The sequence below is a fragment of the Dipodomys ordii genome, unplaced genomic scaffold (assembly GCF_000151885.1).
Source record: "Dipodomys ordii isolate 6190 unplaced genomic scaffold, Dord_2.0 Scaffold70, whole genome shotgun sequence".
NCBI lineage: Eukaryota > Metazoa > Chordata > Mammalia > Rodentia > Heteromyidae > Dipodomys > Dipodomys ordii.
The window spans coordinates 6,004,934-6,030,842 of record NW_012267286.1 but is presented as its reverse complement, the minus strand read 5'-3'; the positions used below and the strand labels follow the sequence as shown (position 1 = coordinate 6,030,842).

The 25,909-nt window shown below is 39.1% G+C and overlaps 1 protein-coding gene across 1 annotated transcript in view; it reads right to left on the bottom strand.

The window, feature by feature from the left end:
* Cfi (complement factor I) overlaps positions 1-24,814 on the bottom strand; it is a 33,318-nt gene extending 8,504 nt beyond the window's left edge. The window contains exons 1-10 of the mRNA XM_013023738.1: positions 24,624-24,814; positions 17,718-17,994; positions 15,592-15,745; positions 13,209-13,390; positions 12,297-12,410; positions 11,944-12,054; positions 7,465-7,488; positions 6,880-6,900; positions 2,247-2,291; positions 1,227-1,281 (exon numbers count right to left, since the gene is read on the bottom strand). Of these exons, the coding sequence (XP_012879192.1) occupies positions 1,227-1,281; positions 2,247-2,291; positions 6,880-6,900; positions 7,465-7,488; positions 11,944-12,054; positions 12,297-12,410; positions 13,209-13,390; positions 15,592-15,745; positions 17,718-17,994; positions 24,624-24,680 (1,040 nt within the window). The 5' untranslated portion in view covers positions 24,681-24,814. The remainder of the gene's footprint in view (positions 1-1,226; positions 1,282-2,246; positions 2,292-6,879; positions 6,901-7,464; positions 7,489-11,943; positions 12,055-12,296; positions 12,411-13,208; positions 13,391-15,591; positions 15,746-17,717; positions 17,995-24,623) is intronic.
* Positions 24,815-25,909: the final 1,095 nt, after the last annotated feature.

The following is a 25,909-nucleotide window of genomic DNA, read 5'->3' as shown; positions in this document are numbered from 1 at the left end:
CAGCTCTTCAGCTCAAGGCTAGTGCTCTACCATTTGAGCCACAGCGCCACTTCCAGCTTTTTTCTTTTTGCTTATGTGGTGCTGAGGAATCGAACCCAGGGCCACATGCATGCAAGGCAAGCACTCTACCACTGAGCCACCTTCCCAGCCCTGCATAGAAGTTTTGTTTTGCTTTGTTTTTGGTGCCATTCATCCTGAAACCTGGGTTGGAAGAAGAGAATGGTGGCAAGTACTAAATATTTGCTTGGACTTTTGACAGAGAAAGACCTTATCAGCTGAAGCCTGTTTGGGTAATGTTTGAAAAGTAACACAATCTTGAAGAAAAAATAGAAAAACTTAATGCTCTTGATGTATTTGTAGCTTTGAGGTCTAAATCTTTGAGGTCACCCTTCGAATGATTTTCTTTTAATTTAACGAATTTGGGATCTGGCAATCAGAAGTGAGTATTGTACATTTCATTTAAAATGTCCTAAAACATAGCCAGGTGATGATGGCTCATGCTTGTAATCCTAGCTACTAAGGAGTTTGAGATATGAGGATCAGAGTTCAAAGCCAGCCCAGGCAAGAAAATCTGTGAGAGTCTTATCTCCAATTAATTTCCAAAAACCTGGAAGTTGAACTGAGACTCAAGTTGTAAAGTGCTAGCCTTGAATAAAAGAAGCTCAGGGACAGTGCCCAGGTGTAGCACAAAAAAAGTTCTAAAACAGATAGCTATTTTATTCCCAACTGTATATAACCTAAAGTGAATAACAAATAACTTAAGAGCTGGGAGCTGGTGGCTCACGCCTGTAATCCTAGCTACTCAGGAGGCTGAGATCTGAGGATCACAGTTCAAAGCCAGCCCGGGCAGGAGAGACCTTGAGACTCCTATCTCCAATAAACCACCAGAAAACTGGAAGTGGCGCTGTAGCTCAAGTGGTAGAGCGCTCGCCTTGAGCTGAAGAGCTGAGGGACAGCACCCGGGCCCAGAGTTCAAGCCCAATGACTGACAAAAAAAAAAAAAGATTTTCACTGAGTCAAAATTTAACACAAATAACTTAATATTTTAACAGAATTTGGCTTTTCGTGCAAAACTAGCCAGAATATGGATCTTCAATCCTTCCTCTTATCACGACTTTCAACACTGCAAAAGAACAGATTGATTCAATTGACATCGATTATTTTTCAGTTTCAGAAGGTACATTGTAAATCATGCTTGAAAGTTGGCTATTTTGGACAAAACTAACCTGACAAAGTTCAGATCCAATAGCAAGCCTCTATGTGGGTCTGGAGAAATACTTACTTCAAGATTAATCGTATGAATTAACCCTACTTCCAAAAGTAGTTCTTTCAAAATCATTTTTGCTGAGCTGGGCACTGGTGGCTCACGCCTGTAATCGTAGCTACTCAGGAGACTGAGATCTGAGGATTATGGTTCCTCAGCAGGAAAGTCCATGAGACTCTTATCTCCAATGAACCACCAGAAAACCAGAAGTGGAACTGTGGCTCAAAGTGGAGAGCACTAGCCTTGAGCAAAAGCAGCTCAGTGTCTAAGCCCTGAGTTCAAGCCACACGAACTTCAACAACAAAAAACCATTCATGCTTGTTTTTCTTAAAAGTGATAGGGAGGGGCTGGGAAGGTGGCTCAGTGGTAGAGTGCTTGCTTGGTATGCATGAGGCATTGGGTTCGATTCCTCAGCACCACATAAGTAGAAAAAGCTGGAAGTGGCACTGTGGCTCAAGTGGTAGAGCATAGCCTAGAGCTGAAGAGCTGAGAGACAGCACACAGGCCCAGAGTTCAGGCCCCATGACCAACCAAAAAAAAACGTGACAGGGAAAGAAGAAGAATGATACATTTTTCAATTTAAGTATATATTGGGGACTATATTGGGGTCAGAATCAGTGGGAAAAGAAGTGTGAAAAGGAGAAGGTAGAAGTGATGTTGAACATGATTGAAGTACTTTATATGCATGTATGAAAATAGAATACTGGAGTCATTAAAATGTTTGCAGGAGATGGGGAACACCAAAATTGTGTAGGGATGAATTTGATAAAAGTACATTTAGATGTAAGTATGGAAATATTACAAAGAAACTCCTTTATACAATTAACATATTTTATAAATGTATATAAGTTAAGAAGTATTTGCATAAATTACAAATACAACATAGCCATATTTAATGTCCATACACACAACATTCAAATGTGAACTTAAGTGAGACCAATGAACCACCAATAAAAAGTAACAAAGTATGATGTTAACTTACCCACATCCATATCAGGAGTCAAAAGTTCTTCTATTTCTTTTTCTTCTATGATAAAATAATCAAACAAAGATACAGTGTTTATGGTTATGTTTATAGAGAAGATGAAATCATTTAAACCCTGACAATAATTTTGTCTTCAAATTTGTCTTCCTGTTTAAAATGACTATACAGAATTCTCAAAGCATGTCATCTGATTTTCTTTCTCTGGCTATTAAAGGTAGAAATTCTTGCTGGCACACACTGGAGGTGTCTTTTGGTGTAAAATATACTTAGAAGTCAAAAAAATAACCCCCATAAACAAATTATCAAAGAAACAACCACCCTATCAATAAGTGGACTTGGAAGTGGCGCTGTGGCTCAAGCGGTAGAGTGCTCTCCTTGAACTGAAGAGCGCAGGGACAGCGCCCAAGCCCAGAGTTCAAGCCCCATGACTGACAAAATAAAAAGACTTAGAGACTTCTCTGAAGAAGAAATAAGAATGGCCAATAGACACATGAAGAAAGGCTCAACTTCTCTAGCCATAAAAGAAATGCAAATCAAAACAACATTAAGATTCCACCTCACCCCAGTTAGAATGGGTATAATCAAAAAATCTAATAACAACAGATTATGGAGGGGATGTGGCCAAAATGGAACGCTACTGCACTGTTGGTGGGAGTGTAAACTTGGTCAGCCACTCTGGAAAGCAGTATGGAGGTTCCTCAAAAGATTACACATAGAGCTCCCTTATGACCCAGCAATCCCACTTCTGGGCATTTACCCAAATGATCACAAACAAAGCAATACTAAAGCTACCAGCATGACTATGTTTATTGCAGCATTATTCACCATAGCTAAGATATGGAACCAACCCAGATGCCCTTCAGTAGATGAATGGATCAAGAAAATTATATATAAATATATGTATATGTATATAGAGATAGATAGATGTATCTATCTATCTTCCTTTTTTTCTTTTTCTTTTTTGTTGGTCATGGGGCTGAATCCTCGGCCTGGACACTGTCCCTCAGCTCTTCAGCTCAAGGCTAGCACTCTACCACTTGAGCCACAGTGCCACTTCTGGCCTTTTCTGTTACGTGGTGCTGAGGAATCCAACCCAGGGCCTCCTGCATGTGAGGCAAGCACTCTACCACTAAGCCACCTTCCCAGCCTCTATCTATCTATCTATCTATCTATCTATCTATCTATCTATCTATCTATCTATCTATCTATCTATCTATCTATCTATATCTATATCTAGTGGAATTCTATGCTTCCATCAGAAAGAGACCATCTCATTTGTTAGGAAATGGAAAGACTTGGAAAAAATCCTATTAAGTGAAGTAAGCCAGACATAGAGAAATATAGATCCATGGTTTCCCTTATTTGCAATGATTAATATAGGTTTAGCAGTCTTATCCAAAGAGCAGAAAATCTTGAAAGTTATACATGTGACTATCTAAGAAGATGCTAAGCGAAATGACCCCAAGATATGCACACAAGAGGTTTTCCTTTGTTGTTTTTGTCTTAAATGTACTATGCAATTTTTTTGTTTGTTTCTTTGTATGTTCTTCCCCGTATGGTATATCCCTTGTTGTCACTGTATTTGATTTTGGTACCCTGTGTCTTGTATATAGATTTATCTGATTTGGGGAAGGGAAGGGGAATAACAGAATGCTGAAACAAGGACACAGGATGACCCATTGCAACAATGATACTCACAAGACACTGTGTTGAAAATGATCTTTACAACTTCGGTGGGGGTGGGGGGCAAGAGGGAAAGGGAGAAAGGTGGGGGGAAGGGATAGTAGGAAAAAAAAGAAGGGGGTAACATGTTCAACAAGAAGCGTACTAATTATCTTACTCATGTAACTGTAACCCCTCTGTACAGCATCTTTACAATAAAATAAAAAAAAATTTTGGGTCCGGTCGTGGGTCTTGAACTCTGGGCCTGGGCGCTGTCCCTCAACTCTTCAGCTCAAGGCTAGCACTCTACCACTTGAGCCACAGTGCCACTTCCGTTTTTTTTTTTCTTTTTGCTTATGTGGTGCTGGGAATTGAACCCAGGGCCTCATGCATGCAAGGCAAGTGCTCTAACACTGAGCCACCTTCCAAGCCCCTAAAATAATTTTTTGAAACACTCAGGATGCTACACCTTTCTTATTAAATTCAGACAAAATGCATAGGTCAGAGGAGACTTTTTTTCTCAACTCTGCAGTCAAAACTCTTTCCATGAAAAGAAAGCAGTCACTGGCATGTACAAGAGAGCAGAACCATCATTTAAAAGGGTCCTTTCATGTTGTACAATATAATGCATCTCTTATAAGGATCATGCCTACAAATATATATCGTTGGTTTTAGGAGTAGATAGAGGTAGCAATTTATTTATTTATTTATTTATTTATTGCCAGTCCTGGGGCTTGAACTCAGGGCCTGGGCACTGTCCCTGAGCTTCTTTTGCTCAAGGCTAGTGCTCTACCTCTTGAATCACATCACCACTCCTGGCTTTTTCTGTGTATGTGGTTCTGAGGAATCTAACCCAGGGCTTCATGCATGCTAGGCAAGCACTCTACCACTAAGCCACCTTCCCAGCCACCAGCAAATTTATTTTTTACTTCCAAATCCCAAAGGAAATATTCCTTTTCTTCCTTTTGCTTGAAGTTAGATAGGATGTTTCCATCCTCACTCTGCTGCTCTACAACGTTTCAGAAGATAGGATTATGATTTCTTTGGCCTGGACATGTTGATGGGTATCTGGTATGTGATAGAGACAGCATAGCCCAGAAAAGGCAATGTTACTTAGATGAAGCAATACTGGCTTATATTTCTGGATTTCCCAAGTTCTCTGTGGGAAAAAGCTACATCTGTCTGGTATAACATGTACCTAAGTGTTTTCTAGGGCAAGAAAGTGTTCAGAAGTATACAAGGTACACTTGTGAATGAGAGGCAACATTCAAAAAGGAAAGTAGGGGGAAATCTGGGATAGCTCAACTATCTTGGGTTTTAGAAAAGCAGCACAAACCCTCAAAAGTACAAAAGAAAAACAGTTGATGTCTTTGGTTACATAAAAATTAAGGGGTTTTGTTCAACAAATTTCAAGGTGAATAGAATTAACAGATAGAGGGGTTAGAGAATAGAACAAAGTATTTTCAGTGTCTAAAACTGATAATTGATCAATATCGAGAATGCAAAGAGAATCATTGGAGATGATTCTCCAGTAAGGAAGAACAATGCAGTAGAAAAAAAACTAGGCAAAAGATGTGGACTACTGAAAGGAAGGAGAGAGGAAAGGAAAAGTAGAGCAAACTCAAAATGCTACTCTACCATGAGTCTATAACAAAAACACTGGTATTTACCAGACTATAAGCAAATAAACAATGTTATTGCTTGACAGTTGTCAGAAAGTTGACTAGTGCTAGCTGGTGTTGGGGTGAGGAGAATCCCCAGGTAGTATTGGCAGAAGGGAGGACTGATGTATAACAGCTTTGTCTAAGAACGTGAAGGTACAAGTGGCCGATTAGAGATATGCATACCTCAAGACTGAATAATCCCTTGCCCAGTTAGATGTCTCAAAGAAATGCACCCATACACCCTGAAGCAGAAGATATTCATTACAGTGTGATTGTGGGCTGCAAGTCCGTGGCTGAAGAAGCAGAGAATAAATTGGGAAAGATGAATGTGACGGAGAATTTTATACAGGCATAAAGTAATAGATTCGATGAATATATAAGAATGTGGATAGATCTCTAAGGTGTGACATTTTGAAAAGAAAGGAAAAAAGGAAACACGAGACCCACAATACATGAATTAAAACTGTATGCTTATAGAATAATGAACATTGGGAAACACAGCACACAAATAAAATGGCATAGGCATTAAATCACATTAGGATTGTGTGTGTGTGTGTGTGTTGGGGGGAGGGAATGGGAATAAAGTAGAGGGATAAAGGGGGAAAAATAAGCTAGAGGGGGCCAGGGCTGAAGAAATGATGATTATATACAATGAATTGAGCAGTATCATTAACTCCTCTGAGGTGAGATCTGAGATGAGGGAGGGAAGAAGGGAGGAAAGGAGGAAGGGAACAACAAAAAAAGAATGAATGGAGTCAGAGAGGACAGGGAACAGCAGCTTCAGAGGGGTGAAATGGTGAGTGAGAGGCACTGCGGGGAAGGAGTGGCTCTGAGTGGGTTAGTTCCCAGGAAATCTAACGTCCTGAGGAGGGCCGTGAACGATGGGCATTCTGTAGGCTTGAACGTGATCATTCTACATGAGTAACTAAGGAAAGGTAGCTCCGAAGAGCTGGAGGCTTTGAGGATATCTGGAAAATAGGATATATTTCATCGGGTAACAATTCTTTAGGAGCTGCCTACATTTTGAAACAGAAAAATTAAAGGAAGGGCAGAAAAATATTTGGGAAAGATGAAATGTGCAGGGCTGGTCCCATTCTGGATGATTTTCTGGTCAGCAGGTGGTGGATAAGAGTGTGAGATTGAAAGTTTTATCACTCAACCAAAGCCCTCTGTGTCTAAACTAATGGGAAAGCTCAGTTATTGGCAAGACAATATCAAATCATGCTTAGTTAATATTGATATTAAAATATTAGAAGGCAATTGTTTCAAGGTTTGAATATTGTAATATTGCAATAAAATTTTACCTTGAGTAGAACGTGAAAGTCCTGAAGAAAAACAAAACCAAAACATTTACTAAAGCAAAGGGAAACATGTTAGCATATTGATACAACTGTACATTTATTTTACTGGCGTATATTCTAGTCACTCTTATCAATACATGCAGAACTGCTTCACAATGTGGAGAATCTGTACACAGTTCCTATTCCCTTATACTGAATTCCTTTAATGTGTGTAAATAAAACCCTGAACACATTACTCTCTCTATATAACATAAAGATCGAAACACCTTGCTTTCCACAGCTATGTAAATTTTCTGTTATAAAAACAGATTTACTAGCTGGGCACCAGTGGCTCATGGCTGTAATCCTAGCCACTCAGGATGTTGAGATCTGAGGATCATGGTTCAAAGTCAGCCTGGGAAGGAAAGTCTGCAAGACTTTTACTTCCAATAAACAACCAACGAGTTGTTTAGCTGTGACTCAAGTGGTAGAGTACTATCCTTGGACAAAATAAGCTCAGGAACAATACCCAGACCTTGAGTTCAAACCCCAAGACTGGCGCGTGTGCACGCGCGCACACACACACACACACACACACACACTGTTTACCTTGAGTTTCAGGAAGTCTGGCTCCTAAAACAAAAATCAAACAAAATACTCACTAACGCAATAAAATCATTTCACTTGAGTAAAATATACCCACACCATTAATATTTTAGAACCATAGTATAAAAGTTCAAAATGAATAGTTATTAAATGCAAAAGAAAACCAAACAGTAATGCCATTTACTTTAAATTTTAATAGTTTATAATAGAATTTTTGCCTTGCATTTAAGCATATACCAATTTTACAACCGAAGAAATCATCTTAATTTAGATTTAAAAGAATAACATTTAGGTCCATTTGAATACACACTCAGGGGCAAATTTACTAGAGAATTATAGAGAATTTATAACTTTTAATGTGTATTAATAAAAGAAGGGCTTATAAAAGAGAAACACTCAAGATACATTCCAAACGTCCTTTGATTTATAATTTATTGATTTATGTCCCCTTAAATGAGAGACTAGTGAGTGTTAATCTTCCATCTCTGCCTTTACTTGTCATTTCCCAGTGTTAGTGTGGTATTGGGTGGGAGGGTAGAAAGAGCTATTGATGAGATATAAAGGTGGAGCTCGTTCTAGGAAGAGTAAACTGAAATAACAATGCTAACTGTGTAAGTGTATTTTTTTACAAAGATTCAGAAGTTACATGAAAATGAAGTTCGCTATTGTAGTTGATTTATTTATTTGTTTGTTTTGTCAGTCATGGGGCTTGAACTCTGGGCCTGAGCACTGTCCCTTAGCTCTTCAGCTCAAGGCTAGTGCTCTACCACTTGAGCCACTGCACCACTTCCAGTTTTCTCATGGTTTATTGGAGATAAGAGTTTCACAACCCTGCCCAGGCTGGCTTTGAACCATGATCCTCAGATCTCAGCCTCCTGAGTAACTAGGATTACAAGCATGAGCCACCAGTGCCCAGCTTGTAGTTTATTTCTTTTGGTGCATTTTTTTTCTCTGATAAAACTAGCACATTGTATCTCTTGACCTTAATATTCATTATTTTAAATAGAAGCAGGGAGCAGGTGCAAAAAGAAAAGGACAGAGTCTAAAATATTATTACATTAAAGAAGTGAGATTTAGTGTAGACTTCATTGCCAGGAGTTATGGCTAACTCTTCTTCTACCTGAAATATTTTTTTTTCCTCTCTCCACTAAGGATTGAACTAAATTGAACATAAAAGCACTTTTTTCCTCATCTCCTTTAAAAAGTGAGATAAAATTAAAATCCTAAAAAAATGATATCCTGGGCTGGGAAGGTGGCTCAGTGGTAGAGCGCTTGCCTTGCATGCTCGAGGCCCTGGGTTCGATTCCTCAGCACCACATAAGCAAAAAGAAAAAAGCCGGAAGTGGCGCTGTGGCTCAAGTGGTAGAGCGCTAGCCTTGAGCTGAAGAGCTGAGGGACAGTGCCCAGGCCCAGAGTTCAGGCCCCACGACCGGACCCAAAAAAAAAAAATGATATCCTAAAAATCTGTCCTTTAAGAACCAATATCAAATATCAATGGAAAATTAAAGAGGATGTCATTGGCCTATTCAGTAATGCCAAATATGATTGGTATCAATTCATTTACTCACAAATATTGTCAATCTGTATTTAATGCTTATGTGTGAGGCACTTACCTGAGGATATTTGAAATATGAAAATAATTGAATAGATTCTATTTTTAAGTAAAAAGTTAGAGAAGGAAAGGCAAGCACAAAGCCCATGAAAAGTAGTTGAAGTAACCCGGTGACGTGTGGTGTGGCCTGGTACCAGTTCCCAAGAGCCTGTGGTGCCTGGTGCCTCTTACTTCCCAACTTTCTACCACAGCATGTCAATGGCTTGAAACTTCCATGGTGGAGTATTTATGCCACAAACATTGGCAAAAGCTACAAGTCATGGCTTCCACTTCCTCTCTAAAGCTGGCTGTGGGGCATTTCCCAGTACACCGCTGGTACAGTCCACGAATAGGGTAGTTGTGCACACTGATCCTCCCCTGCCTTCCCCAGGCTCATTGAAGGCAGCCCTATCCTTTCAACTTGAAGTTCAAAATATTGGAACTACTCTTCATGGCTCATTTGCTTGCAACACCCAGCCAATCAGTTGACAAGTCTCACTGGCTCTACCTTCAAAAACAATGCAGAATCTTGCTGTTTCTCAACTCATCCGAGTCACACATCCTTCTCTGAATGATTGCTGTAGCTTCCAAACTGGGTCTCTGCCTCTCCTCTATCCTAATAGAACTATTCCCCACCTGGCAGTCAGAGAAATCTAGATTTAAATTAGAAGTCAGACTATGTCACTGTGCCCGACTTCACTATTTTATCCACCTTGATACCTTCCACCCTCACTTCTTTTGCTTTGTCTCTAATCCCATTACTGGGCCACCAGTTACACTAGCTTCCTTGCTGCTCTTCTTCAAATTAGGGGTGCTCTTGTGGGGAGGGGAACACTGCACTGCTACTGCTCTGTCTGGGACACTCTTCTGTAGACTTTTTATCTAGAAGTCATTTCCCTGAATCCTTCTCATAACACCTTATTTAAAATTTCAAAACTTACCTGGGCACTGGTGGCTCACACCTGTAATCCTAGCTACTCAGAAGGCTGAGATCTGAGGATCACGGTTCAAAGCCAGCATGGACAGGAAAGTCCATGAACTTCTTATCTCCAATAAACCACTAGAAAACCAGAAGTGGTGCTGTGGCTCAAGCAGAAGAGCACTCGCCTTGAGCTGAAGAGTGCAGGAACAGCACCCAAGCCTAGAGTTCAAGCCCTACAACTGACCCCCCCCCCCAAAATTTCCTTCTAACAATTTCCTTGCATAAGATTTTCTTAGTACTTTTTTTAACCAGTCTTTTACTTATTTCTCATATTTATTGTCATTGTTTCCTCATTGCAATGTAAGATCCGTAAAAGGTCAAGGCTTTTAAATTTGTTTTGCTACTGAAACCTCCTGGCACACATTTCAGGAACTTAATACAGGCTCATGGGGGAAGTAAAGTGAATATGATACTCTAAAGAAAAATGCCCTTCAGAAAACATTGCTCGGAGTAAAATGTCCATCTGTGTGGCAGAGATTATTTTTCACCATTGGGGGCTGTCCAGAACACCCGCTCATTGCTCTGAGACTTGGTTAGTAAAGGGAGAGAATTGGTATTATTCTACTTTTCTACTATGAATTACATTGCATGGAAACAAAGCATAGCTGATGAAAAAAAGTTTTCCCCATACAATTTCAGTCAGTATATGCAAAGAGAATCATGCAATTAGGAATAGACATTTTGTAGCCCCTACTGACAAAATAGATGGAGATACAATCGCCACATTGGCTAAAAGATGTGGGGAAGTTTTTTAAATCATGCCATCAGGGATCAATGTTAGTTAGCATCACTGGAAATAAGACAACTAGACAGTTAGACATTATGAGTAATGGGAAGTATTCTGCCAAATATTCTAAGAATTCAAGCCCAAAATATTGAATCCTACATCTAACCAATTCCATAAATCCAGATTAAGAGACATAAGGACCCATTTTCATTGCATGAAAACATTGGAGTAGGGAGATGGGTGAGGTGACTTAAAGACTAAAAGAAAAAATTTAAATTTATTAAATACAGCATCTGTATTCTTTAGAATCCTGATTTGAACTCATTAGCTTGATAGGGACATTTTTGAGATGGGAAAATTTAGACGTGGCTGTTATTAAATGATGTTATTGTTTGTAGTACTGTTTGTTGGCATACTTAAGAGAGAATGGTGTTTGGCATATATAGTATATATGTATACATATACTAATATGTACATATAAATCTGAGATATTTTTGAAAATACTGTAACAAAAAAGCCACAGACAGGAAAATAAGCAGGAAGGAAAATGAACAAGACCAGCAAGCTATCAATAACTTATAGCTGGAGGATGGGTTCACAGAAGATCAGGTTTTTTTTTATTTCTTGCATATGTGAGTATCTTTTTAAATTAAAATGTTCTAACCAGGCACCAGTGGCTTATGCCTATAATTCTAACTATTCAGGAGTCTGAGATATGAGGATTGTGGTTCAAAGCCATCTCAGAGAGGAAAGTTCCTGAGACTCTTATCTCCAATAAACGACTCAGAAAACTAGAAATGGCACTGTGGCTCAAGTGTTAGAACATTTGCCTTGAGCTGAAGAGCTGAGGGACAGTGCCCAGGTCCAGAGTTCAAGCCCCATGGCTGACAAAAATTTTTTTTAATTAAAAATAAGTAAATTAAAATGTTTTGAGATAACAAGTAGATATAAGATGAACATTCCACAGTTTAAATGCCTCCTCAGAAATATCCCTATTGGTACTCTCACTTAAGATTATGATCCAGGCTCAAGTGGAAGCCAATGCTTAGCTCGTAGTGCAAGGTCCTGGGTTCAGTCTCTGGTATCACAGTGTTGAAGGAAATTTTCATTTGCCCCACAAAAAGTTTCAGACTCTCTAGATTCAAAAGTGAACAGGAAAAGACGCCACAAACTTTAGATTACCTTCACAACCAACTTCATCTTCTCCCGTAAGGCAGTCCACCTCGCCATTGCATTTATACTGGCTGGGGATGCAGACACCCGACTTGCAAAGGAAGCTTTGGTCTCGGCATCCTGTGCAAACACAAACAGAAGTTTCTTCCGCTTCTTGAAACTGGATGGGGAGGATGCTGGGGTAGCTCAGTGGCAGGGTGCCTGCCTAGATGTGAAAAAGGCCCTAGGCTCAATTCCCATCATCATCATCATCACCACAAACAGAATGAACAGGAAACTGAAATTCAACAGTAAAACTGCTTGAACTTTTTTAGTCAGAAGAATGAATGTGGGGGGCAGGGAACAGCCTTCTATCTATCTACCTTTACAGCACAGCTCATCACTTTGATCTCCACAATCATTGACACCATTGCATGCCTTCTCCCAGGCAATGGATTTCCCATTCACACACTGGAAGGACCGATCTGTCGGAGAAGCTGTAAAACAGGAATGATCTTTGTGAAATTTATTCATGGAATTGTGACATCATAGCCTCATCACATGTTTTGGAACAATGGAGTCATTAAGATAAAAATGATATAAAATCTACTGGTAGAATTAACATATGACGTGTGTTTGATGGTGACAATAAATGTCAAAACTGGCAGATGGGGGCCTTTTTCAATACCTCTGAAAAACCAGTACTGGTTGTGGCAATTTGTAATTACTGGAGCCAGGAGCATTAGCTGATCTGAGCAAACATAGGTGCTCACCTTTTCTTCTTAGTGCTACAATACTAGTGCCACCCCTACTTCCAGGGCACACGTGTACTATACCATTTCCAGGTTGATTGAACAGGGTATAGCTTTGGTGTTTAACACCAAACATATGGCCAAAATATTCCAGTAAAAGGATGGAGGAGCAAAGTAGCAGTGACTGCTTGGAAAGGGAGCTATTGTCTGAACATTGTAAAGAAAGACATATAAGCTAGAATGCCCAAAGGAGATGCTGGAAGTTCTCCCTATCCTCGTGTTTGCTATAGTAACTTTAATATAGATCTTAGAGGAAGCTGAAGGGAATTGGGCAAGATTTCTCTCATCAAAGAACTAGAGAGGAGTAATATTTGAATGGCTAAAAGGAATAATGGGGGAAAGCATCAGTGTAGACACTAAAGCCCAAAACAAAGTCTCCTTGAACTGACAAGTGGGTTTTGATCATTGTTTGTTTATTACAAGCCTGGTGTGAAAGAAGCAAGCTTGAAAGAATGGAAAACATCAGACAAGTGAGTCACCAACCTGTATCCTGTGTGTAACACACCACACCAGCTAAGCCCTGGTAAATCTTAGTTCTTTTCTTGGTAAAAGTACACTCAGCTAAACTGGTCTCTAATCCCCGACACTGCACATGCAGACATTCAGTGGTGTTAATGTGGAGATCTGTAGGTGGATAAAACCTTCCTTGAGTACTAAGAGCACCCCTGCAAACAGAATAAATCAAACATAATGGCAGAATAATTAGCACTTTAGAGTTTACAGTCCTGTTGTAAAAGGTAAGGGCCTAAAGTAATTAACTTTTATTTTGTAAGCAGATGAATTATACATTCGCTGAGCCTTAATAGCTTCATTTGTAAAAGTGAATAGAAACCAGACTCTAGTGGCTCATGCCTATAATTGTAGCTGCTCAGGAGGCTGAGATCTGAAGATGATGTTTCAAAGTCAGCTTGTGCTGCAAAAGTCCATGAGACTCTTATCTCCAATTAACCTCTAAAAAACCATAAGTGGAACTGTAACTCAAGTGATAGTGCTATCCTTAAATGAAATAGTTAAGAAACAGTATTTAGAGTTCAAGCCCCAGTATCAGCTCCAAAAATACATAAATAAATAAATAGTGAATAGAACTATCTCACTAGATTTTGTATAGATTAACTAAAATACTCCATGTGAACTAACCAGCCAAGGTTCAAAAAATGTCAAGTTCTCCATCAACAATTAGTTTTCCCATTCCTATTTCTTGTTAAGGAAGAATGCCACTTTCTCATTCCTAAGGTTTCCTTCCATTCTGACATGTCTTCTCTTTTTAAGTTGATTTTCTTTCCACATGAGGGAGTAGATTAATTTGATCAGAGGTTTAAGAAAATATAAATCAGGTATGCTCGGCTCAGATTTCCATCTTTGCCTTATGGGAGTCTCTCTACATGCATCATACTATAAGGCTTAATTACCTGGCACGTTATTGCTTAAGAAATAGTAAATGAAGTTGGCTTCCCTCTAGTCATTCCAATTTGTCTTTACACTAAGCTGCATCTTCAATTTAACCTTGATATAGTATTGATATTTTAGCATCTCTATACTGTTACTTAGACTTTAAAATTTGCTAAGAATTTGTGCAAAGAACGCCTCAGTTCCCCAACATCCTAGAGATGATGATTTACAGTGAGCCGGGCTTCTACCATACTCAATAATTTCTGCTATTCTTTAAAAGCAAATAAGAAAAACTAGGTTAAAAACTAAAAGTAAGTGAAGATACCTATGACAAATGGAACCAGAAATAAAACACTAATGGCAATCTAATTTTCAGACTAATTGAAATGAAAAGAACAAAAGGGTACTGTATTCGTTACTGTTCTAGATACATAATGAAGATACAGTAGTTAAGAAGTTGATCCATAATAACAAAAAAAGAGCCATTTGGGACAATATGATAGCTAAATAAGAAAGACCTCACAACTTAACAATACTATAAAAAATATAATAAAATAAACTCAAGGAGCTCTTAAGGATGTAAGAGAAGTTCTCACTAGCTAAAAGCAGAGAAATTTGTCCTTATGCAAAATGTGGCAACAGAAAATACACCGAGAGACTGAAGATTAAGAGAGTTTACTATTAGGTTAAAACTATAGGTTGTTTGTCACGTGCACTTGGGAGGTTGAGGTAGGAGGAAAGGAGGGAAAGAAGGAAGGAGAGAAGGAACGAGAGAGGGAGAAAAGAAGGAAAGGATGGAGGGAGGAGAGAGGCAGGAAAGAAGGAAGGAAGGAAGGAAGGAAGGAAGGAAGGAAGGAAGGAGGGAAAAATACCATGGAGATACAAAAAGTTTAAAAGTAAAGAAATAGAAAAAGACTTGAACATAAGAGTTAACAACAAAGGCTAGGAATGTGGCTTAGTGGTAGAGTGCTTAGTGCTTGCCTAGCATTCATGAAGCCCTGGGTTCAATTCCTCAGTACTACATAAACAGAAAAGGCTGGAAGTGGTTCTGTGGCTCAAGTGGTAGAATGCTAGCCTTGAGCAGAAGAAGCTCAGGGACAGCACCCAGGCCCTGAGTTCAAGCCCCAGGACAGGCAAAAAATAAAAGAGGGGGGCTATAAACAGACAACATTCAATAAGAACAAGTGGAAATGGACAGTAATGAGTGCATTTAAGACTTTGAGAGTCACTAAGGGATTCAGTGCAGATATTTAAGGAAGCTTACCGGTGGTCTGCAGAATCACCTGCTCAGCAGGATCTAAGTGTTATGCAAACATGAGCATATTTAATCCTCCCAGCAAGGCTCTGAGGTGGAAATTAATGCTCCCAGGTTACATAGGAGGAAAGTGATGCATGGGAAGATTAAATAATCAGAAAGCAAACAGTTGGGACAAAACAATCAACCCTGAGAAAAATCCCCATCTATGTAAGTGCTTACTGTTGAAATCCAAGGTCAACGCAGGCCACATTGGCTTCAGTCATGCTCCAGCTCCTTTTACATATGAACATTTTCTCCTTCTGGTCCACAAGTTTTACTTCAACAATTCCCTCTGAATCTGTGTTCCCATAACTTAAGGAAACATTAAATTTTCCTAAAATAAAAACCACCAACAATACTCAGGCATTCACTTTCTCCCCTTGTAATTTAAAATCTTTTTTTTTTTTTGTCGGTCGTGGGGCCTGAACTCTGGGCCTGGGCGCTGTTCCTCAGCTCTTCAGCTCAAGGCTAGAGCTCTACTGCTTGAGCCACAGCGCTACTTCTGGCTTTTTCTGCTTATGTGGCGCTGAGGAATCGAACCCTGGGCCTCATGCACGCACCTTTCCAGCCCTAATTTAAAATCTTTAAAGCAACCATTTTATGAGTGCTTATGTCAATGGCTGTGCTGTCCAGTCATGTAGGAAAAATATCACTAAACATTAACATCATCTCTCTGAAGATGGAGCCTGTATGTCCCTTTTCAGACACACAAAACCTGTCTAGAAGTTATTACCAGCCCCAGAGGTGAAGCCAGGAATTGACATTTGCTTCATTTATCTTACTCCAAAGTCCACAGTCCTAAAGTAAGCTAAACAATTAACAACACTATAGAGAGGATTTATGTCTCCTCATAAATTTGAAGCATTTAATGTCAGACATTTACAAAATAAACTCAACTATTTCCTTCTTCCAGTCAACAGGGAGGGGAGACAGGCTCAGCCAGGGAGCTTTGTTCTTTGTTCCCCACAGTACCTTGACATCTTAACACCAGGAAATTAAATAGGCAACCACAGGCTGAGGTATGTCATGGTAACTTTACAAAGAATGTGTCAGCATTCCTCTGTAAATTCAGAAATATCTGCAGTAACTTCCTATCAGAAGAACATGAACCTGAGTTTTGCTATGAGAGCTGGAATTTAATGCACACTTTCTTTGTGCCCTGAGCACTGTGCAGAGAGCTTTTGTGCCTCATTTTGTTGATTTTTACATTGCACAGATGTCACACAGATTGTCAGTAACTGAGGAAGGACTTAGAGGAACCTGAAAGCTCAACCTAAATGTCAGTGAAATCTCCAATCTTAAACGATCTTCTAACCCACATATGAGGGTCCCAGCCTCTCACCACATCACCTGCCATGGAATGTAGACAAGTTCCTGGCCTGACCCGCCAAGTTTGGTAGGAAGGAATGTGTTATCCTTAATGCTGTCTCAAGTTTCTTGGATAGTCAGAGACAATGGTTTGGGCCTGGAGTAGAAAGACCTGAGAAGATAGATGCTAGAAGAAACCCTAAGGCTAGAGATCCAAGGGGAGTTGAGGCCTAGCTAGGCTACTTTACTACATGTAAGAACCAATTTCATATAAAGACTTACTTGTGGGCTGGGAAGGTGGCTCTGTGGTAGAGCACTTGCCTTGCATGCATGAGGCCCTGGGTTTGATTCCTCAGCACCACATAAGCAAAAAGAAAAAAGCCGGAAGTGGCGCTGTGGCTCAAGTGGTAGAGTGCTAGCCTTGAGCTGAAGAGCTGAGGGACAGTGCCCAGGCCCAGAGTTCAGGCCCCACTACCGGACCCAAAACAAAACAAAACAAAAACTTTGGTTTGGCTGGGAAGATGGCTCAGTGGTAAAGCGCTTGCCTTGCATGCCTGAGGCCCTGGGTTCAATTCAAGCAAAAAGAAAAAAGCCAGAAGTGGTGCTGTGGCTCAAGTGGTAGAGTGCTAGCCTTGAGCTGAAGAGCTGAGGGACAGCGCCCAGGCCCAGAGTTCAGGCCCCATGACCAGCTCCCCCCCCCCCAAAAAAAAAGACTTACTTGTTCACTGAAGTCTAAACTAGTTGAGTGGCTCTGGGAATGATCCCTTTAATTAAGCAGACAAAGTGGGGACAATTCTAAGGCACCAGGCAGTAGTGAGTGGCACCTCAAATCTTGTACTCTGAATTCACAGGATGGCTGGATTCTAGTGACTATATTTCTCCATTGCTATTGAGTCTAAATTTTTGGGATGTCTTCAGAACATTTTATAGTAAAATGATTTTCTAATAGAAAAAATGATATACAATGACCCTCTTATGCCACAGGATAGCTTTCCTACCTTCAGCTGTGCATGTTCCTTGATTTAAGAACTTTGCCCCTGGACGAAGACATTCAAAGCTCTTCTGATGACAGTACGTCAGGTAGCTTTTTCCATTGGTTGAACACACGGAGGTGCCATTCTTTGGGCACTGATAAGGGAGCTTACAAGTACAGGTTCCATCAATGCATTTCTGCCATGGCTGGCAGAAGACTTTAGTGCAGGAAAGATGTGTGTATTTTTTCAGTAAGCACTTGCTGTCCACCGGATCCTCTTGAGATGGGTCTGACGTTGAACTCTGCCACAAAACAAAATGGACCCAGCCCACACAAGGATGCTATGGTCTACTGTTTTAAGAACCAGACAAACCTAGCTGCTAGCCCCAGTTTTGGGATACTTGCAGTTATAAGGGCAAGTTACCCTCACGAAACATGCATTTCCTAATCCGTAAAATGAGGATGATAAATATCTCCTGGTTTCTGCAGTTTTATTTTAACGAGTATAAGTAATATGTGTGTAATGGTTGGCACACACAAGGCATGCAGTTAGTGGGAGCTATTAATATCCTAGGGCTGACAAAATCCAGTCATTAACACACTGATGAGTCTCTGGTGTCCTATTAAAAGGAGTGTCAAACTTGGTGCTAAAGTCAGTCTCATGGACTGAATTAGATGCATACATTTATTCATCTATTGCTAAATGCAAAATAATTTATTGACCTCTTGGTAAGCTAGTATGACATGGTCTGTGTCTTAAGGACTTAATATCTAGGCAATAAGATAGAAACTCACATTAGTAGGATGTGAGGTAGGCCGTGGTTAAATAATGTAACTAACATTACCTAATATAGACACAGAGTAGGGGGAATGGCTTTCTAGGTCTCCTAGAGGTAGTATTTGAACAAGGCCAGGAAAGATGGGTAGCATTGTCAGAGGGTTGTGGTAGCAGAAAGACAGTACAGACATATTCAGGGAGTAGTGAGCTGTCCTGACTCTGGAGTGAATGGTGCTGAGAATGGTGCCCGATTGAGAACCTGGGAGGAAGAGGCAGCAAGAGTAGAATGCAATCATGGTTTGGGAGGGACTTGAACAAAGTAAAACAATGGGATTCAACAAAGGATTCCATGTAGGGGGAGAAGGAAGGCCCTAGAGGGTTTGTTTTGGTTGGTTGGTTGTTTTGAGACAGTTTCCTTATGTCTATGTGAGCACTTATTTCCCAAGCTGGCCTTGAATTCATGATCCTCCTGCCTGAGCCTCCTGCAAGCTGGGATTACACATGTGTACCACCATGCCCAGCAGTTTCTAAATTTTCATGTTGAGTGAATGAATGATGCCAGCCAACTTTTATCTCCAACTGTCAGTACCACAGACTGTGAAATACTATTTTATCTTCCAATACCAACAATAATGACCCCTCTCCCTGTGTAGTCATTGTAAATGTTGTTCTCTGTGAGGTATCTTTTTCAGTTACTATGCCACTGAAATGGAAAAAAAAAACACAACTTCCAAAGTAAAAAGGATGGTGGATGATATCCCATGAATGACTAGTTGTAAAATTATTAAAATATTAAATTAAAATATTATGTACAAAATTTGTTTTAAGGTGTATTTGTTTGTATAGCAGTGCACTCATCATTTATAAATAAGTATATTCACATATCCTAAGAACGAGCACATAGTCAAAAGTGTGCAGCAGTAACCTAGTATCTTCCAAATGTGTACCCTTTATCCTTAGCTGCTGCTACATCAGAATGGATGAGTTCGTTTTCTTTCTGACCTTCCTCCTTAATATAATGATGCCTCTTCCCTCTGCACAGGAGTACCATGAATCCTAAAATAGTCATTAGAAAAACAAGAAACAACCTCCCAGGCTAGGCCTTAACAACAACCATATCAGGTCTTTAGCTTCACCTCAGGTTTTGTTTCTTTTTTGCTCTCCTTCCCTTTTCTTTTATCCTGTATACAAAGGGAAAAAGATGATCAACGATGGCCAAAGAAAGAAAAACTCCATCACTCTTTTTCCACCCCATGCCTAACTTTAAAAAGTTTTTCTCTTACTACATAGTCCCAGGGTGGTCCTAAGATCCTCTGATCCTCTGGTCCTAAGATCTGGTCCCAGATCCTCCTGCCTCAGCCTGTCACATAGCGATCACTTCCCTCTGCCCCCACTTTTCTTTAAAAAAGAAATTATTATAAAGTCCCCTTCTATGGATAACAAGGTATATGACTCTGGGTAAGAGGCTTTACCTTTCTGATTGTTTTTTCTTTTATAAAACGTGGAAATAAACAATGATCTCACAGAGTTACTGTGAAGATCAAATGCAAAAAATACAAATAGACTTTGAGACCCTATATAAATGTTATATATACATATGTTATATGTATAATTGTGGTACATTGCATAATGTACCAATTTTTTTACCCTATTATTCCAGTCCTCTGCAGCCTCTTTCTGGGTCAAGTTATATTTTGACTTTAATTCTGGCACTGGCCTTATTTCTTGCTCTAATGGGAAGTCATCCAGTGTGACTCACGAGAACCCAGGAAAGTACTTGTGCCACTGGGTTTCTCCACCATAGCAATGAAAACTTGGCCAGGTGGGCAAAAATATGAAGAGAAGACCATCCTAGCTCAGTCCACTGTACATCAGCTATCTGGTCCACAGCCAATCTACAAACATATACTAAATAAGGTTTAATACCAATGAGATTTTAGGGTAGTTTTATTACTATGATATTAACCAATCAGTACAACGCTAATTTTCATGGAAAATAGTAAGGGACAAAAATGGGCGGAAAGCTTCAAATAGAGTACAATTAAAAATATATATAACCACATAAACTCTTTCTTCCTGGAGGAGCTACTTGGATCCTAAGCATGAACAACCAAGTAGAAACTTTCCCATTAGAGTTTTAGGTCCTTTTAGCCTTAGTTCTTCAGCATGGTCAGCACTTCCCATCTACCTTGCTTCATTCATGGAAGCAGACTTGTGTCTGTTATAGAAAGCCTTGCCTCAACTTCTAAACCAGCACGCATTCTGATTAGCTTTAAAAAAAAAAAAGTGGAGGAAAGAGAATTTCTCTATTAATATCTAATGTATTAGGTAATTCCAATTTTCATAAGAAAGTTGATGATCTTTTATTGTTTTGGTTGCTTATGTGTTATTTTCCAAACAAGCACCCCAACCCCACCCCAGGATCAGAATGGTGCTGGGAACTATGGGAAGATGGTGATGTGGTCAAGCAGATGTGGGCTCGCAGATGTTGATCTCTAGTCTCTTGAAAACACCAGAAAATATTGTTTTGGAATCGACTCTATTAATAATTTTTTGCTTCAGAGATTACAAAAAGATCATTAGTATACTTTCTTGGGCTTGTATTTTGACATAATAAATGTGGGATGCCTGAATTTTGAACTTGCAGTTGATTTTTAAAAATAAGAAACAGGAAAAATGTTCTAATAGATTAAAATGATTTCTGTAAAAGTTATATTTTCACCAAGTGTTGAGGTGTGTGCCTGTACTTAACACTCAAGGCGCTAAGACAGGAATGTAATGAGTTCAAGGCCAGCCTGGGATACACAGTGAGATCCTGTCTTAGGGGGAGGGGTGGGGCAGGTGGATAGGCTCCATGGTTCATACCTGTAATGATACTACAGCTACTTAGGAGAATTACAGGTCTGAGAATCTGAGAATCACAGTTCAAAGCCAGCTTAGGCAAGAAGGTGATGGAAAGTGACTTAACCTAAAGCACCTTGACAGCTGTATCTTAGAACTGTCCTCACTGCAGACTCTGCTGAACCTTCTCCATTCCCATTACCCCAGTGGTCTTGGAAAAGGACCTGAGACCAAGGCCATATCTGATGCTGACACCCCTGATGAACACAGTGGCTGTTGAAACCTTAAAACTCCTCAGTCAAAATAAGATTGCTCTCCTGCCCTGCCTCCATCTCACCCTGCTTCCATTGCTCCCTTCACCTGTTCTGTCTCTTGAAAGAGACCCTGGTTGTAAGGAAAGTGTGCCATTTACCCTTCAGGCTGAAGGACACTTGGTTGCCCTTCCCAGGCTTCACTCCTGAATAAAGCCTCTTATGTGTGTTGAGTTTGCTTTCTATCCTTTCTTTATTCTGATACCTTCGTGACTCAGTTTCCTTACAGAAACTCTATGAGAACCTCATCTCCAATTAACCACCAAAAAGCTGGAAGTGGAGCTGTGACTCAAGTGGTAGAGTGCTACTCTTGAGCACAAAAGTTCAGAGACAATGCCCAGGCTCTGAAGTCAAGCCCCAGGACCAGCACAAAAAAAGAAAAATAAATATAGACACATATACATACATAATTGCATACTTATTTTTATGTATGACAACTAAAATGTTCTTGCAGGTTATGTATCAAATAGTTAACAGTATGTATCCAATATTTAACAGTGATATTTGAGTAATAGGATAGTTTTCTTTTCTATATCAAAGAAACCTATTGACTCTTCAGTAAATGCTCCTGGCAAAATTGGTTAAACACCTGTAGAAAACTAAAATTAGATCCTTATATATCACCCTACACCAGAATCAACTCTAAGTGGATCAAAGACTTTGAAGTCAAAGCAGACACCCTGAAAACATTACAGGAAGGAATAAGAGAAACTACTGGGCTCCTTGGCACAGGCTGAAATTTTCTTAATAAAGACATAGAAACACAACATATCAAAGAAAGGTTGGACAAGTGGGATTGCATGAAACTGCAGAGCTTCTGCATGGCAAAGGACATAGCTAGAAAGATCAATAGAAAGCCCATAAATTGCGAGAAGATCTTCACTAGTCATAAACAGACAAGGGCCTCATATCTCAAATATACTTAGAACTCAAAAATTAAATTCTCCAAAAATAAATACTCAAAGAAACAACTGCCACATTAATAAGTGGGCTAAATTTTAGAGAGAGATTTCTCTGGAGAAGAAATAAGAATGGCCATAGACACATGAAGAAATGCTCAACTTCTCTGGCCATAAAAGAAATGCAAATCAAATTGTAACCCCTCTGTACAGTATGTTCACAAATAAAATAAAATAAAATTTAAAAAAAAATAAAAAGAAAAAAAAAGAAATGCAAATCAAAACAACACTGAGATTCTACCTCACACCAGTTAGAATGGCTAAAATCAAGAAAGCTAATAGCAACGGATGCTGGAAGGGATGTGGCCAAAAAGGAATGCTACTGCACTGTTGGTGGGAGTGTAAACATGTTCAACCACTCTGGAAAGCAATATGGAGGTTCCTCAAAAGACTATACATAGAGCTCCTCTATGACCCAGCAATCCCACTTCTGGGTTTTACCCAAATGATCACAAACAAGGCCATACTAAAGCTACTGGCATAACTATGTTTATTGCAGCATTATTTACCATAGCTAAGACATGGAACCAACCCAGATGCCCTTCAGTAAATGAATGGATCAGGAAAATGTGATATATAGAGATATATAGATATAGATGCACATGTGATGGAATTCTGTGTTTCCATCAGAAAGAATGACATTGTCCCATTTGTTAGGAAATGGAAAGACTTGGACATAATAATATTAAGTGAAGTAAGCCAGACCCAAAGAAATATAGATCTCATGTTTTCTCTCATTTTCAAATAATTAGTATACATCTAGGATAATTTTATCAGAAGAGCAGAAAAGCTCAAAAGCTATATACATATGATCATTTAAGATGATGCTAAGCAAAATGAACCCAAGATATGGACACGAGGGTTTTTTGTTTTTAATGTACTATGTGATTTGTTTCTTTTGTATGTTCTTCCTCCTGTGGTATATCCCCTGTTGTCACTGTATTGATTTTGGTACCCTGCATCTTATATATACATTTATCTAATTTGGGGAGAGGAAGGGGAATAACAAAACGCTGAAACAAGGACACAGAATGACCCATTGCAACAATGATAATCACAAGACACTATGCTGGAAATGAACTTTACAACTTCGTAGGCGGGGTGAGGTGGTGGTGGAAGAGGAGTGGGGAGGTGGGGAAGGGAAGGTATAGCAGGAGAAAAACAAAGGAGAGGGTAACAATGCTCGACAAGAAATGTACTCATTACCTTACTCATGTAACTGTAACCCCTCTGTACAGCATCTTTACAATAAAATAAGGTTTATAAAAAAAGAAACCTACTGAAATCGTTTCAAGGCAAAGCAAGGGAGAGTATGTGGGTGAACATCAGGTACACTGTACGCATGTATGAAAATCTCACAATGACTTCCCTTGTACAATTACATATGCTAATAAAATGTCAGAAAGGAATATTGCCTCTGAAACTATTGTAGAGTACTCCTTAATTATTATTGATCACTTACAATGTTTAATGCTGAGGACACCGTAATAAATTACAAGGACAAATAAAAATAAAATAGGCTGGTGTTTGTAGTGATGAAGAAAAAACTAGAAGGACAAATCAAACAATAGGTTATGGTGCATGTTTGGCTTAACAGTATTCTAGTTATGATGGGTTTATTAGGGCATAATGCCTAAGTACATTGTGAATTCCTTTATTATTTCCCCAATGATATATTTATCTTATCTTTCAATACCTGTACTACAAGGTTACTGGAGAAAGATATTACACTTATTATTTTCTTAGCACAGGACCTTACATATATAGAAGGAGTGTGGTAAATGTTTGTTGACTTAATGTGACAATAAATGAAATGCGTGTATTAATAAAATTCCTGTTCAGTTTAATGTCTATGCATATACACAAGCATATAAAAACTTTAAATTTTTAATGAAATTATTAACATACTTATTACTATTTAGCATTCTTATTAATGGAAATGTGATATTTATCTAAGTCACATCTCTTAAGAATTTTGCCATATTTTTATAATTTTTAAAATGTTTACTTAATATAATCTGCATAAAGATTGAACTACTTACCACACAAAGATTTAAGTGGAAGCACAAAAATAACAAAACAGTATGAATGAGCTTCATGTCGGAGGTGTTCAGGTAAGGTGTCTCTGTTGAAGACTCTTGTCCATCCCAGATGGGCTTTTGAAATTTAATTTTTAACCTCTGAAAAAATATTTAAAAAAGAAAAAGCCTCCCAAAGTGCTTTGTACTTTTGAACTCTTAAATGGACTAAAACCCAGAGTTTTACTGGAACTGAAACCAAATGAGCTTTCCCAATAACAAGCAGACGGAGGTAACCAATAGGAACTGTGGACTCCAGGAAAGATCACTGCCCTAGTCTTTAGTCACATCTCAGCCTTGTTTTCCATATAAGACAAATTACCCTGAAAGAGACATGAGTACAAGCACATCAATTTGAAAACATTCTAATACATGAAAAACAAAAAAAATCTATTTTTTTTGCCATGCATTGTTTGTGCTTTGATTATATTATCTGAGTACAGAAAATATTTTAAAACGATTTTTAATCTCACCAGTATAAACTTCTTTAGGCCAGAGAAACATAAGGTACAGACCTTAGTTACCTGGGTCATTTTGACCTAGCATTGCAGGTTTCTGAAGACTACCTGATGCCACAAAGAAAAAACTTAACTCACTAAAAAGCCTTTTCCTTCCTATCACAATTTGTACCTAGATGAGTAAGTGATCAATCACCAATCAATGTCCTATATTGTTCTTGCCAACCAATACAGTTGTAACAAATTAGCTGTAACTTTCTTCTTCTTTTTAAAACTTTATATTAAAAAAAACCTAGTTGTCATATAAGGGAGCATCGATTATTCTCTCCTGCTAATCATCCTCATTTTGGCTGGAATAAACTGTGGTATTCTCATAATTGGTGTGGCTCAATTTACCTACCTTTTAGGCCAACAATACTCTTTATTAACATTTGTGTTTTATAAACACAACTTTATAGTCTAATGTGGTGATTTTTCTTTTCCTTCCTTTATTAGCATTTGTTTTATAAACACAACTTTACAGTCTAACATGGTGATTTCTTTTTCTTTCCCTCCCTCCCTCCTTTCCTCCCTCCCTTCCTACCTTCCTCTCTCCCTCTTCCTTCCTTCCTTTCTTCTTTCCTTCCTTCCCTTTCTTTCTTTTTCTTTCATTTCTTTCCTTTCCTTTCTGTCCTGAGGCTTGAACTCTGGGTCTGGATGCTGTCCCTGAGCTTTGGTGCCCAGGTTAGTGCTCTCACTTGAGAGCACAGCTTCACTTCCAGCTTTTTATGGTTAATTGGAGATAAGAATCTC